At 39.1% G+C, this 16,896-nt stretch overlaps 1 protein-coding gene across 1 annotated transcript; it reads right to left on the minus strand.

Annotated features, from left to right (window-relative positions):
* Positions 1-13,216: 13,216 nt before the first annotated feature.
* On the minus strand, positions 13,217-15,478 carry LOC147157078 (somatostatin receptor type 5). The gene has a single exon (XM_086065053.1). The coding sequence runs from the start codon at positions 15,216-15,218 to the stop codon at positions 14,220-14,222; it is 999 nt and encodes a 332-aa protein (XP_085921179.1). The 5' UTR covers positions 15,219-15,478; the 3' UTR covers positions 13,217-14,219.
* Positions 15,479-16,896: the final 1,418 nt, after the last annotated feature.

Here is a 16,896-nt window from a genome sequence, read left to right on the forward strand (position 1 = left end):
TTCTACAACTCGCGGTAAAGCTACATGAGAAAATTTCATCTCTCTCAAGTGCTGCTATTTTTAATGCCGGGCGACATTGTATCCAAAATTCATGCTTTATTTATAACCAATATGAATTTTATTTCATCTCACCCGGGACTTGGGGTAGCCATCCAATACAAAGAGGAGGAGATATTGAAAGGATCAGATAGTGAGAGCACAAATCCCTCCGTAAATCAGTAGCCAGTTTGCGAGGGCTATTAGTTCTGGGTCAAGTGAGGTCACCAGTCGACTAGCTGCTGAGAAGCAGCCAACAAGCTGGAACCACTCGCCTTTGATTTAAGTGCCTTCCACATCCTATTCATGTCAAATTTGACACAAGCTCTTGGGCACAAATTCAGTAGTGTTTGAAGCAGTATTTGTAGTAATGGTCATGATCTTAAAAAACAAACAAATCTGCATTCCAGAGTTGCAAAACATGCTATAAAAGTGTCACCTGCCTCATGCAGTCTTTCAGGGTGACGTGCAAAGCTTTCCATTATAAATGCTTTGATGATTTGTGACTTCTCACTGTTATTTGCCTTTCAGCTTTTATACTGACACGGTCAGTAGGGTAAAGTGGGGCGAACACAAGCCAATAAAAGGCCTCAATTGAGCATTTGCGTGTTAACAATTGTTTTCCCTCCAAGATCTGCTCAGGCAGACAATCCTAAAAATGAAACCGGTTCAGTATTTACAATCACAAATCCTTGTGTGTGTGACTCAACCAACCTAATATGTAGGCATGGGCTGATATTAGGTTCTGATGATATGATAATCGTGAGCGAAAATATCACTGCTTTCAAATGACTTTTTAATAAATATTAGGGTTAAAAAAAAAATCCAACAAAACATAGAATATTTGTTACAAAATAAACATTTGCTTGTATGTTAAGTCTTAAATAAGTAAATAAATAAATATATATGAACATTCTTGTTGTTTAATTATTTTTAGTAGGTCACATTGTCTCATCACTGGTGAGCTATTTTTAGAACAGACCTGTGGGCTACTCATGGTGTACTTGGGGCTAAGTATTACCTGCTGGTACCATTTTTGTGTGTGTTGGACAATTCACAATTTGCACATTAATCAACATAGCAAAAAGGCAACTGTGTTTGCGCAGTGTCGCTCACCCTTCCCCCAGACGGAAAAAAGGCCCTATGTCACTATAGGCTTATACCCCCCAGGAACGTTATAACTGTTGGATTGATGTTACATTATACTATAATTTACTTTTTTCTTTTTTTTTGTTAACTGCTAAACTGAATCCACCTCCTGTCTGTCCCATGTGTTTGTGCATGTTGCATTGGCTAGCTGCTGATTTGAAGGGGGGGGGGGGGGGGCACTATGTGTCACAGTGACAGTATAAGCATAGACAAGATGTTACAAAATTATATAATTTTCGTCTGCGATTGACTGGCAACGAGTTCAGGGTGTACCCCGCCTACTGCCCGAAGCCAGCTGGGATAGGCTCCAGCACCCCCCGCGACCCTTGTGAGGACAAGCGGTTAAAAAAATGGATGGATATATCATTTTCGTCTTATATAATTTTTCCGTTTTTATTAAGTGAAGTACATCTTCATTAGTTGACAAAAATGCATACTGATTTAGTCCTAATTATTGTTTATTAATGAGGCTTTTAGTCTAGTCTAGTCTAATTTTGAAAAATGTGTGTTGACAAAATTATTTTTGTTTAGTTTTCGTTGACGAAATTAACACTAATCCTACTAACATGGATGTTTTTTTTTTTAAATGTGGGAGGACTGGAATATCTGGAGTCAACCTTTCAAACAAAATGCCCGCTCTCCAAGATGGATACCACAGCATGCTATCGACATTCATAGCTCAGCCTGCTGACGGAGGCCATGAGAACAGAAGTTAGGTAAAAGGAAGAGCTGTCTTGATGATGCCTTTTAGAACTGACACGCTCAGCGGGGCGACTCGCGGGGTGAAACTTTCTTCTTGGCCCAAATTTGGCCCTCAACTTTTAGATACGTTTAGATCTGTGCCAGTAAGTCCATTTTCGGATCAGGATGAAAGGCTGACTTCATGAAAGCTTCTTCCACTTTCTTGCTGTTTTTGAAGATGACAGTACAACAGAACCGCAAAATGCTGACAGCACCATCGCCAAAATAAAAGATGACAGCTGTACTCAACCTTTTACGGTGAGAATACTGAATTGACTGAATGGCCTATTTTCTTCTTTTTTTCCCCCCATTTGGATATTCATTCCTTTGAACCAGAGCGGTTGCTCTTGTGCTGACTCAAATTGTCATCACCATGCAGACAAGTTGTTACCGAGGGGGGGGGGGGGGGGGGGACGACAGGCGTGCGTCGGCCCAAATGTGCCCGGCTTTCTGTTTCCAGTGTGACGAGTCGCGTCTGTTTCGCCTGCTCCGGGGCTTCGCCTCTTGTCTCTCCTCTCGAGCAGCCTCGCGCACATTTCACGGCACTTGGCGAACTAAGCACAACAGCTCGTAGTGTGACTGATGCGATGCTGCTGCAAGACTTTGACACGGTGATTGTTGTGAAATAATCGCCTGGGATATGATTTATCTGCAGGTTAGCACCTTTGCGCCAGGTGATGGCGCAGCATGCTACGGCAAACACGCGCACAGGCACAGAATTGATCCTTAAGGGGGAAGTCAACCCCCCAATTTTTTGGGACAATAATATGTTCTACTTGTCTAATACTGTATTCTGGTTAATATTGCGTTAGTGGAATATGAGTTAAGCAGAAAAATCCAATTTTTATCCATCTCAGCGGGCGGCCATATTACCACTTGCTGAAAATGACATCACAGTTGCTCAGGTCTCAGGTAACAACCAATCACAGCTCAGCTTCAGAAAACAGGCGAGCTGTGATTGGTTGTTGCGTGAGCCCTGAGCAACTGTGATGTCATCTTCAGTCGACAGCAAGTGGCAAAATGGCCGCCCCCTGAGATGGATAAAAATGGCTGGATTTTGCTTCATAACTCTTATTCCACAAATGAAATACTAATCAGAATGTCATGTTTAATGGAGGACCAAAACTGCCAAAATAAAATAAATAAATAAATGACTAAATAAATAAATACAAGTGAAAATAAAAACGGAAATAAAAAATATAATTCATATATTATATATATATTATATAATATAATATATTTTTATTTTTTATTTTTATTTTTTTATTTTAATTTTTTTAATTTTATTATTATTATTATTTTTTAATTATTTTAATTTTTTTATTTTAATATATATATATATTTTTTTTGATTCTTATTTGTTTATTAAGGTTAACTTCCACTTTAAAGGTTAAAAACATTTGGGAGGTTTCTAGGTTTTTATCTCACTGCATGAGATTTGATCAAAAACTGATTACCTCCGATGCTGCTCATGAAAATTCTGAAAATGAAAAAAAGAGGCTCGGCACATAAAGAGATGTTAGTACATAATCGTTTTATGGGCTGCCGTAGTCTGTCCAGATCTGATTTATTTTTAATGATGGCACATGTGATAACGCTAGGTTTGAAAGTCATTATGTTCTAGTGCTGTATACTGTTTAGTGACAAAAGAGACCATATATCCAATTTCCATCAAAAGCGCTTTCTGTCTTCTTCTAAATATTTAAAGCACATTGAAATATGCTTCAATTTTCTTACATAAACAACTTTTTTTGTCTCACCACAGAAAAAAACAACACAAAAATCGACCTGCAATCTAAGGACAAAGTTAAGTTATGTGTGTTCTTACAAGATTTTGATCTAATGCTGAAGTAAAGAGTGTAAAACATAACAACATTTGAACTTGTCTGACCCAGCAGTCACAGTTCAGCAACACGTCTTATCGCTCCTTTTTGTTTGCTTTCTTTTCCCCATTCAACATTCAAACTGTCACTTTGGTCAAATGAGTAACATGTATTGATTTTTTTTTATTTTATCACTTGAGTTATTTTACAACAAATTAAACAAACCCATTAAGTTATAGGTGATGTCAAATGACGATATATAGGCTGTTTTATTGCGAAGTCAAGACACCTTGAAGCGACCTTAAGCATCGGAACCAGCCTGAGGCAAATACCCATGATGGGATTGCAGTGATCTTGAGATGTTGACAGTGATATGAACGTGTCGTAAATAAAAACAGTTTAAATCATGTCAGCAGTGAAATATCCTGTCCCCTGGCATTTTTCAAAGCACGAAACCAAATATTCTATCTTGGTGCAAATTGACAAATAGTATGATGCCTACCACGGGAGTTCATCAGTAAATTTATGAAAACAAAGTCAGAATTTAAATGAGTACATGTTAAAATTTACACCTTAAAGGGGAAGTTTTATCCATCTCAGTTGACTGAAAATGGCATCAAAGTTGCCAAGGGCTCAGGCAACAACCAATCATGGCACTCATGTTTTCTGAAGCTGCACCGTGATTGGTTGTTGAGCAAATGGGATGTCATTTTAAGTCACCAGCAAGTGGCAAAATGGCTGCCCCCCTGAGATGGATAAAAACAGGCGTTTAGACTAGCGGAGCCCCATACAACATATTTATTTATGTATTTTACTTCCCCTCTAAAACCATCAATTTGATAGTGCTTATCAAGGGGACGTTTAAGTTTGTGTAGTTGTAACATAAACAAATACATTAAATTCTTCATACTGATGATGGTGGCAAAACATTTCGTTGACAAGTTTTCATCTTAACACAATTACACCTTTAGGCTGACATGACAGAAATAGATTTTATTCTCTAGAGGTACTTTAAACGTTATTATCTACTCAAACACTCCTTCGCACAATAATAAAATGCCAAATGTTATTCTGTGATTCTGCCTGCCCAGTGGCAACCATTATAATTCAACGCTAATGTCATTTTTTCCCCCCTTCAGATATAATTCATTTGCATAGCGCTCCAGGCGTGATCTCTTTATGATTTGTTTTACTCTTATGGTTCTCTGTTGGTCTAGTCGAATTTAGGTTTATATTTCCTGCTATCCCCTGTTGCACGCTTACTTGTCTTACTAATGAGTTATACCTGCATCATGTTAGCTGCGCCTTGTTTCTCCTCCAATCAGCTCTCATCTCGCATTCAAAATTGTGGGAACAGTGAGGCCATTTCTTTATTTGCACTGTAGAAACGATGATTATGAGATACATCGATATTTTATTCCCTGATGGTTTTGGAGCTAATGCAACAGTCGCCACAGGGTCTGAACAAAACATTTTATTGATCATCGGAGACTGAAAGGAGTTTTATTCTGAAAATCGAACTCATCGTACCTGAACAGATAAGTAAGCCCACAAGCTGGAAAAATAAGAGAGAAAAAAAACCAAACATATTTACAGTGCTTCTTTGGAAAGGCGTAATGAAAAGAATGAAAAGGAATTGGCCGCCCTCTTGTGGCTGTTTTACGATCAGGAACTCAAAATTAGAACAGAAAATTGCCATAAATTTATTGCAATTTTAATGGAAAATGGTATATTGGGATGCAAAGGTTTTTCTTTAAAATGATCTGTCATTGTTTTTATTTGGGGAAATTTGATATATCAAAATTGCTAGTTGTATCAGTACTTGGTATCGGTGTCAGTGACTGCTCAAGAGCCCCCCTTCCCCCCCCCCCCGTTTTATTTTAGAGCTCAGTATTGTTCATTCGGTAATCTTACATGACATTCAACAAGTCATCATCATTGCTCTCTCTTTTTTTATTATTAGTATTTATTTATTTTATTAAATTTTGTGTATGTGTGGGGGTGTGTGCGCATGTGTGTGTGTGTGTGAGTTTGTGCTCATTAATTCACCTGAAAACTGTTAAAAATCCCATACCCTACACCTTAACCGAATACTTCAGAATCCCACTAGAGTCGTGAAGTTGTCAGGAGACCAGAGGAAGGATCAAAGAAAAAAAGATGAAACAAGGTGAAATCCAGCACCGACTACTCATACTGGTATTGACCTAAAAATAATTTTTAAAAAAGTGATATAGAACATCCCTAATTGTTGAGTCATTTGTTTAATTTTAAGGTAATATCGAAGTTTATTTGCATGCCTGTAAATCGTTTTACTACTGTTGTACATATGTATTATGGACAAAATTATTTGTTGCTTTTTTCTTTTTAAAGAAGCCCCCCAAAAATGTATTACATTAAAAAATGAGGCGATGAAGCCTTCAAATATTTCCAGAACACGTACATGAAGTTCCTAACTAAACATAAGCTCGAAACGGAAAATCAACAATCCCAGCATACCTGTGACAAATGCAACATGTCAAGTACCGCTCCGTTGATCAATGAGCAGAATGCTTGGCTAGATTTCATTAAAAAAAAAAAAAAAGTCAAGAAAAATGGCCCCTGCGCTTTTGGCTGACAGAATAAAATATCTACATTGGAATCACAGGAGATTTGCAGCCTTTTACACATTATTTCATCACACTGACATCTGTGTAAAATCAAGTCTTTTTTTTTTGCCTTTGGGTGTTAAAGTAATCACTAGTTTATTCTCACGAGAGCAATAAATCACAGTAGGATTGTAGACTAGGGGCACATGAGCAAAATAAACGTTTCTCCTTTGTGGCTGTAGGGGAAAAAAGATGGCGTCTCTTACTCTTTTGGTTGTAAACCAATTGAGACCATTTTTTCAAATGATACATATAGTTCAAAATCCTTAGCGCTGAGACTGATTTTAATTACAGATGAGGAATTGTACTGAATAATTATGGCCAGAGGCATAAACTAATGTGGTAGCCAGGTAACTGCAATACGTTCGCTTTGTGTAGCAACTGTTCATTTTTAATTTCCACTTTCTCTTTCAAAGTTTAACCAAACTTTTAGGATTCACTTTGAACTGATAAGAGGCCAGTGCAACATCTGTCCTGGTTGTGTGTTTTACTTTTTCCTGAGCTTTTTGAGGCCGGGTGCTCTGATTTCCTTCTAGATTTGAAAAACAAAACAAAAACAAAAAAAACAGGCCTGTTAGGCTCATTGAATACTCTAAATTGTATGCGTATTCTTATTCAAATTATTCCAGTGGCACTGCTCACCATACATGTGATATGACAAGCAGATTAAATACAACTTAATTAACTTAATTAACTAAATAAAAAATATGCAAAATAAAATTAACTAAAAAACATTATTAAATTAACTTAATTAAAAATGCAATGAGTGGTACCTTGTCTTATCAGTCAAATTCCGAGTTCTATGACGAAGCAGGTGGCTCATTTTACTTTAGTCTTATATTAATATAAACATTAATTAATGTCAAGGGCCCCATTATTTGTCTTTCTATGAAAATGAAAATTCCGGGCATAAATGTGTTTATTCCCACAACGGCGCAAATACTAATTTCTAACATGTTCTTTTAATTATTATTTTTTTTAAAGTATATCAGTATATTGTTTAACACAGTAAAGTATCATAATGTCATGTTGTGGTTTTGTGGCGTCAGGTTTTTGTTAGATTTTGGGTGTTCATGTTCTTTTTTTGTATGTGTTCAGTGTTTTGTTTTGTGTTCCTTGTCTTTCCCCCCGTCTCGTTATGTGTAACCACGTCCACTTGCGTGTCTTCCCTTTCCTTGTGTGTCAACCTATCAGTGACCTCAGCCGCGTGTCTCCTCCCTAGGTGTGCATTGTTGATGTTACGTGTAGAAGGTCGTGTGTCTCGTCTTGTTAACTCTTTGACTGCCATAAACGTTATATAACGTTTAGTAAAAATCTACGGAGGGGCGCCGAGGACGTTAAAAGACGTTCACTATGTTTTTTGGGGTTTTTTTTGGAAACGGGTGGAGGAAAGCCTTGGGCAGCTGTGCTAAAAGTATCAAGCACATCTAGTTAGTATAATGACTCGTTTTGGCCCCTAGATGGCAGCGATGACTCTCTTTGCACAAGATTGGGTGGGCGTCAGTAGAAGACGTGAGGCGGAGCCAGAGTGTTGAGGGGACAATGGCTGATGAAGCAACAATGGCTGATGAAGCAACAATGGCGACCAGTGGCAAGCAGCTCACGCTTGAGCATTTTTTTCAAAGACGGAAAGCATCGATCAATACTAAAAAGCGCATTGATGTCGACGATGATGATGATGATGGTGACTCCGAGCTTGACGCCACAGTTGGAAGCATTGACGCGGCCATTATTCTCACGTCATAAAGCCTCACCGGCTAGCGCTGCTAACGCCGGAAAACGCGGAGCTGCACAAGCGGACACAAAGAGTTAATATAGCCAGGTCTTGTTAGCCTAGCCATCGTCAAATCACACCCAAGCCATGCCATCATTACTGCCAAGCCATAGCCACAGCCAAGACGCCATCTTAGCCACATCCACAGCCCTAGCCAAGTCACAGCCAGCCAAGTCCAGCCATTGAAGTCACTCCCAGTTAACGCAAGTCAGGTCCTGTCACATCGCGCCCGTTCCAGTCCAGTCACGTCAAGTCTTGGTTTTTCTGCCTCCTTGCATTTGGCTCCACATCTCTCACTCCTCCCCAAATTTGTGACCCATAAAAGGGGGATCAAAAACAAAATGGCAAAACGAAGCAAAAAAAAAAAGATCAAGCAACAGACATTTTGAAAGTGGCTTTTTCTTCCTGAATCTGGAAAATCCCCTAGCTACCAAGTCATCAGGGGCCATTCCATTGTTGAAAATTTGGAAAATGGTTTTCAAATCTCGGGCAGGATTGCGTTTTTACTGTAATTTGTCACTATGTATTGATTACAAGTAAATGTCAAATGGTAGGGTTCATATTACATGTTTGCAGCTATATTATGTATATATTAAATCCACATGTTAACATTTTCCAAACCTTGTTCAAACGTGCATCCCATGGCACCCAGAGTCTTGCTTGTAATAAACTCCCCTCCCAAACTCCAGAGTTCTCGGTTGCAATTACCATAAGCATGCATTAGGTAATTAGCCAATCGTAGGAATAACACACTCCTTGTTTTTCCCCAACATGTGCTGCCACATGGGCTTTTTCCTGACAGGCTGTAATAACGCATGATGCTTTTGGCACACAAATGAGCGTACGCTTAACACCTTAGTGCAGCCCACATCTTATCTGCATTCATATTGCTGATGGGAACACTAATAAGTCCGTCTGCTCAATTACTTGTTGATCTCAGTATACGCTAAAATGTAATGGGAACAGGTTCTTGGGGTATTTTCAGATTTGTGAGACTCTCACTGGTGAAACAAACCATCTGGCGTTTGGTTGACATCCGGAATATTTTTTCCATATACAGCTTGAACTCGACACAACCCCATAATAATAACAATACAGTAAACTGGAAAATCTCATCAGCTTGATTGCATTTGTTAATGATGTGGTTTGTTTATATGCAGCGTATATACAGTATATATTATATATATATATATATATATATATATATATATATATATATATATATATATATATATATATTTATATATATACGGCCAACATCTTCTCCAATTAGCGTCTAACAAAGTAGTCAGAAATAAATAGCCGCAAATGATGAATTGGATTCTTATTACTGGCATCATCCTTTATGCTCGTCCTTTTTACAACAATGCGACGCAGAGCCAGACTTTTTCAATTTTATGATCAGGCCATCTGTCAGCAGCGCATTGCACAATATGAATGTTAAATTTTAAAACATGACAAAGCGGATTTGTGGAAATATGTTGAAAGGATGGCGGGAAGAAATGAAGAGGAGGAGGAGGAGGAGGAAATTGAAACACTGACTTGAAGGAGGTCTCAAAACTAGAGGATTATGGAAATTAACTTTGACCTTTAATTCTGTGCCTCTAATTATGTTATATGCGCAACTGAAGACATTTCTACGGACTAATATGCACATCTTACTATATCACCCTCTCTCATGTGGCCTCATCAATATTCTTCATTGAGAACCCTCTCAGATACTTTCCATCTACTTCTTATTGCACAAAGAGGGTGGATCCATAGCTTTTAATTAGGACCCACATGCATGTCGACACATAAAAAAAAAAAAGTGAAGCCATATGGATCATGGATCAACACAATTAATTAGATGTGATTGAAGGAACTCAAACTAGCTTGATGTGCTTTTCTGTTAAGAGATTAAACTCCTTGCATCAGTTTTTTTTAAAGGACAAACTAATACAATACACTTTTTGAATTTGTGTGTTCTCTGCATGCTTCTAAGGGCTTTTACTGAGTACTTCAATATTCCTCCCATATTCCAAAATCATCCTGACAACTAAATTGTCATTCGATGTGAATGTGAGAGTGTTTTTGAATTAATAAAAAAAAAAATTTAAAAAGGAAAATGGCCACGCATACGTAATTCTTTTTTAATCATTTTACCATCTGCAGTTTTATACAAATTGAAATATCCCCACGCATCTGCACTGGCCCTCTTTGTAAGTCAAACATTAGAACTGTCATCTGGACAAAAGACAACAAACACTCTCAGAGATGTTAAATACAGACAATACGATAATTCAAGCGTTTCATCCCTAGCATCATTCACATACTTACTTTATTGTTGGTCATGGTGTTGATACTTGAAGAGCACTGGTCGACAATGTGCGTGTATGTGAATGAGGTTTGTATCAATTTGATCTGTTGTTAAATGTACAGGCAGATGTGAATCAAATGCATGTTTACTTTTGTCTTCTTTTTTTGACCTGTTCTGTGTCATGCCAGGACCGCTTTGCTGTCAAATAACAGGGTTTGATATACTCCCTCTGTTGCACTTTTTATTGGGATGGATATTTACTGGAAATGCAATCGGACAGAACGAGGTTAGAAAAGGGACAGGCAGAGAGAGAGTAGACATTCATTTGGTTATTCTATTTTGCACTTGAGGTTACGTTTTTCTTTTCTTTTGATGATAATAACGTCTTATTTCCACGTCACAATATCAGATGCAATTTAAAAAATGTATTTCTATGTTTCTCTCTGCCTCCTAAAAAAAAACAAGCTATAATGTGCATCAGGCTCAAATTAGGGCTGCTCTATGAACTCATGCAAAGCAACAAGGTATTATTGTTATGATATGTTCATATGTCTTGCTTGTTATGTTTTCTTTCCCCTTGTCCTCGTCAGCCCGGTCCCTTGTGAAAACCAATCAGCTCCCTTCAACCACCAGTGTCTTGTCCAGGTGTTTCTCATTTTGTGGTCAGTTTGCGTGTACTGTTTTTTTTTTAAAGACATTTTTAGACTCATTTATTTATTTTATTATTGTATTGATGTTGTTTTTTTAAATATATATTTTTTTAGATTATTCTATTTATTTATTTTATTATTCCTAAGTGCCTTGTTTGTTTGTTTTTTTTTTGTTTGTTTTTCTCGAGCCTTACTTCCCTCCCGTAATTGCATCCCATTACATCATTAACGGTATGACCTTTGTGTGAAGTGGCTACGCGATGAGATCTAATATCACGACTCCAGCCTGCTCAAGGAGTGTTGATATTTGCCGTGGTCTTTTTAGGCAAAAGGGAAAAAGAAGAAGAAGTGGATTTTAGAGGGATCAAATAAACTGTTGACCCCACCGTTACTTCAAAATTGTCTTGAGTTGGCAATATGATTAATAATAAAAAATTGAGGTTCGCTACTCTTGTAGACCTTTACCGCTTTCCTCAAATTGGATCGAGCCGAATCTTTGATACAATGAAAACTTTATTTTTTATTTAAACAGCAGTGTAGGATTCATTACAGGGATTTCATAAATACTTAAACCTTGACAACATGCAAGTGTTTTATTCATATTCTTAAAAAAAAAAAAAGTGTGCCATCACTTATGAATCCACAAGAGGTTATTGTCTTGGGAGGAAGCCTCTGAAAACAAGCTTTGCCATAATTTAAACTTTCAAAAAAAACGCCGCCGCACTTGACCTCCTCTTTTACTGGCAGTGAAATTCCTCTTGTCATCCACTCTCTGTGCTCTTTAAGACTTTGAGATGCGGGAGAAAGGTTTATTAGTGCTTTTAAAAGAACAAGCGGCGCTACACAAGTGGGGTCTCGACTCACAGAATTTCCGCTTCACAAGGTGTCTCGAGGGTATGAGCACAAGAGCAGACGGTGATGAAGACCCTTCGCTTGCTTGTTCAGTGTGTAATGGTGACTGTAGAGGTCCAAATATGCAGCTTTACTTTTCTCTTCGTCTCCATTAGTGATGGAAGAAGCGTTGCAACCAAATCGTGTCATTAAAGGTCTCAAGTATTTTCACCACCTTGCAGTTTATTTCTCAAATTAAACGTAATACTATTTGTGTGCCGTATGTGGAAGGTTCTCTTCCGGCTAATGTTGTGATTACATAATTGAACATGCAGGCACTTGATGGAGGTTTTGTCTTAGGCGAGTGAAGTGGCCATGAGTCAAATGCAAATGGCAGAGAAAATTTAATCTCTCTTGATTCTCGTTGGAATTGCTACTAAATTATTAATTATGAAAGCACTTTTAACGTTAACTGATTCATTCATTTTGTATTACTACTACGACATGAATTAACGCTACTATACATACTAATCTTCCTTGAGTTAAGAGTCAGATGTTTATCTACTGTGTGTAATGTATATGAATTGACAGACTGATTTACCTTGTGTGCCTCAGTGAATGAATGGTGACCCTTAAAAAGCTGTTCCCCCCGTATCCATGTAAAATACGGTCGCCTGATTTGATGACATTCTTTATTGTTGTTTGCTGCTAATATTGACAAAAAAAAAACGCTGAAGATGCTAACGCTGAGTCTGTGCTGAATGTTGGCAACAGGCGGCGTATAGTAGAAGGTCACCGTAATTGAGTAGGTTTTTTAGTGTCCTTAATTAGCGATTTAATTTGATTTCAGGACAATGTTGTTTGGTTGAAAAATGAGTCAGGTCAGTGGTCACGACACGCTGCCGAGAACAACTTCAAAATAAAAGCAACCAAGGCACTATTATCAGCGTATTACTGCATTTGCAAAGATTATATTATGGAGGTGGCCAGAAAAATTGCATGCATGAACAATTGTTATTATTATTATTATTATTATTATTTGTATTATTATTATTATTATTATTATTATTATTACTATTAACATTATTCATGGGATTTTACGTAATATCAAATTTATCTTGACGTTTCACATGTTCAGAAACAGTCTTTATTTACAGGAAGCAACTATAATTATAATAATAATATCAAATACCCGATGAGTCATTGTGAATATAAATCCCACATATTTATTCACATCTTAATAAAAGTCACATTTGATCTGTCAATAACAAGCATTGCATAACAATAGCGAACATTCTCACATCAGTTTTATTGTTCAAATAATACAGATTGTCACTCACGTTTAATATCATTCATATAATGACGTACATGCTTTTTCATGTTTTTCGTGTGCCTTAAGTTTTCTCTTTCTTTTCAAAACTTCTGGAAAAAAGGGCCGACACCAGTACGATGCCGATACATAGTACTGATACCACTAATACTGTTGATACATAAGACCCCCCTCCACCCTCCCTATGACAGATGATTCTAAAGAATGACCTATAAATCCCAATTTTGCATTTTTACTTAAAATTGCAATTTTATATTGTTCTAATTTCTATTTCCGGATTGTAAAATGGCCACAAGAGGGCAGCCAATACTGGTATCAGTCAATGTCGCGAGTACTGGTACCTTGAAATAAGGCCTGATATCGGTACTAGCCTATCCCTAAAATGTATAGCTGCATTTTCTCAAATATTAGGAAAAACAATGTGCAGTAATATAAACAAGCATATTTTTTTTTAAACAAAATGTCACAATGAACAAAATCCAAGACAAAATCGTAAGTGCTCCATTCTTGTCCTTGTGCTCCTTTTGCTTCGAGCAATTGTTTGTCTGTTTACACGCCAGCTGTTACCCCAAAAAATGCTGTATATCAGGAGATACAGCAGAATGAGCTGCCCCAAGTGGAAGGAATTATGAGAATAATTTTTATGAAGCAGATTATACAACGAGCTGGAGTCCAACAGCTCAAGGAGGGATTATACAGACAAAGTGTTATAAATTCCTCAAAGTCAAAATGGAATGTATTTTTCAACAATTTTTTGAAAGACTCAACTTTTTTGTTTATAGAGCTATTAAAAAAAAACAATTATAGCTGAAACAAAGTGCTGTACATAAATAAAAATCATACGAATAAAATCTCCATCCTACAGATTAATTTGCTGTGTGAGCCAACCCCTCTGATCCCCAAATCGACTGCCAACAATTAAAATAAATGATATCGTCTCTCTATGCTAGAATGGTGACATCCTGCACTCCTGTGACATTTAGGTCATACCGCTCGGTGTTGCATTGCATGCTGGGAGAAGACTTGGCGGCCAAACAAAGGAGGTTCCGGAAGTGCCTCCTGAAGGTGTCCGAGAAGCAGGCGTAGAGGATGGGATTGGCGCAGCTCCACGAATACGACAGCAAGATCAAGAACTCGAACACTCGTGCGAAAGTGAGGTTGCTTTCATACATGGAGCAGAAGTTGACGGTGTAAAATGGCAGCCAGCACATACCGAAAACGACCACCACGGCGACCACCATTTTAGTGACCTGCCGCTCCGGCCGGTGATTCTCGCGGTTGGCCAAGGTAGCCTGGAATCGTCGCGACTTCAAGGTGAGCAGCAAAGCTGCGTACGAAGCTGTCATGATGGTGAACGGCAACGCGAAACCCAAGATGAAGGTGTAAGACAGGACGCCCAGCCACCAAATTTCCGAAACGAGATCCGGTATACACAGACCTCCATCGGCGGAGAAGTGAAGCGCCATGGGGAGGATGGTGAGGATGGAGAAAAGCCACAAGAAGGCGGAAACAATCTTGGCGCAGCGCGGCGTCCTCCACGAGGCGAACCTCAGCGGGTCGGCCAGCGCCATGTAGCGGTCCACGCTCATCACCGTCAGGCAGAAGACGCTGGTGAACTGGTTGATGCCGTCCAGCACCATGACCGCTTTGCACACCGCGTCGCCAAACACCCAGCGACTCAGAAAGTTCTGGCTGGCGATGAACGGGAGCCCCACCATGAAGAGTCCGTCGGCCAGCGCCAGGTTGAAGATGTACACCGTGGTGGCTGACGACATTTTGTCCAGTTTGAGAACGGCGACGATGACAAGGGAGTTGCCAGCGAGTCCCACGACGCACACCACAAGGTACAGAATTGCCATGAGGACGCCGAAACCATCGAGACGCTCCTTGAAGTCCAAATGTTCATCCACGTAAGTCCAGTTGTCGATATCGACTTCCATTCTGCATGAAACGAAAACTCGGTTTAACTTGATCTCACCTCTCGGATTGAAGGTGGACGAAAAAAGATCAAATCATCCGCTCAATGCTTTTATGTTCTAAAGAGCTGTCTCCTTTGCTGGTCTACAGCACCCAAGGGCCTTCGACCCTTCAAACGAACAGGACGGATGCTTAACTGGCCGCGCGTTCTCCCTGGGAGCCCTTTTTATATATCTTCCCCCCACGGTGTGTGACGAGCGCTGCTGTGTGCTTGTGCGCGCCTGGAACTTGTCCACCCCCTTGTTCATCAGTCTCCAGAGGCTGTGATAAAGTCCAGCTTGGCTCAAGAAGCCCCTCCTGAGTCCTCCCACCCCCACCAGGTTCTCTGCTGTAATGCTCGTTTTCCAAAGTAAACCCATCTGGACCCTTGCTTTTATTTTCACAAAAAAAAAATTCCCCCTTTGCTTCTGTTTACTTCACACATACCCTCCCTTTCTATCTATTATGTCTCCATGCAGTCCACCCCTTAAGCTCATACTTGAGACCGGGGGGTCACACACACAAACAGATGCCATCACCAGCTCACGCAAGTAAATCTCCACACAGGAAAGAAGTGCCTCACGTCTGTTTTCTCAGGACTTTTGTTGTCGTGACATTTGACACGCGATGCTGTTTTCTCACGTTGTTATAAAACAGAAGGATGGCAAGTCAAGGCTGGCTAAGATTAAAGACCACGGATGAGCGATGACCTCCATCCTGTTGCCACTCGGACACGCATAGCTGGAATAACCCCAGAAATCCTCCCGAGTGTCCGCCCGTCTAAAATCCACAAAATAACCCAGCCGGCCAATGATTTCCCATGCTGTGAGTGTTTATCCAGAATGCGATGTGATTCCAAAGACACTTAACACTTCTCTAAACCGTCTCGGGGCTCATTCATCAGATGATTTATGGAGACATATTTCCAATCTGGCAACAAGTTGCGGCTAACTGCGGAAAAAAATGTCTTTGTAGTTGAAGCTGATTAGGCTGCGGCTTTGCTGCCAACACTTCACACAATGTGGGCCCACCTCTACATCCCCTATTAATCATCCCGCAAAACACCGTGGAGGTGCTTCATATTTCATGGGCAATATTTCACGTGTCATTCTGGCATTCATATCCTCGTGCTTTTAAGAGCAGGCTGCAGCACAGGAACACACCGGCAAACAGTGAGATTAAAGTCTGTTTTGTTCATCAAAAGCTAAATATTCCATATTCTCTTGGCTCTTCCAATGCTTGTGACATTTTGGGAATAGAATCATAATCAGATGAGCAAATCATGGTTTATTCATCAAATAATGATCACGCGGGGACGGTTCTATAGAGACATTGGTGGAAAATCGAACTTAATTAATTCAACATGCACATGTTTTTCTTTAATCTGTTTTAATTGTGACCTTGATAGCACAAGATCGAGGTTACAAACAGCTCATGTATGTAACGCAAAAACAATTGGAGTCAGTTATGCACAGATTTTTGCTCTTTGCTATATACGTATTATTCCCAGAATGCATTGTGTTCGCCGCAGTTAATCCATGTCATATGCGTTTGTGTTACCGGCGGCTGAATGTGTGTTGTATTCAGCACGTTTACGTTTGATTTGTCTATGTTTTTATTTTTTTCCAACAAACCATAACTTTAGGTTGTGTGTAAAATAAT

This window comes from Leptonotus elevatus, chromosome 20, assembly GCF_054856555.1.
Source record: "Leptonotus elevatus isolate MCC_2025b chromosome 20, RoL_Lele_1.0, whole genome shotgun sequence".
Classification (NCBI taxonomy): Eukaryota; Metazoa; Chordata; class Actinopteri; order Syngnathiformes; family Syngnathidae; genus Leptonotus; species Leptonotus elevatus.

What these genes read in the sequence shown, in the direction of transcription:
- LOC147157078 (XM_086065053.1), bottom strand. Translation starts at nt 15,218, where the DNA reads ATGGAAGTCGATATCGACAACTGGACTTACGTGGATGAACATTTGGAC.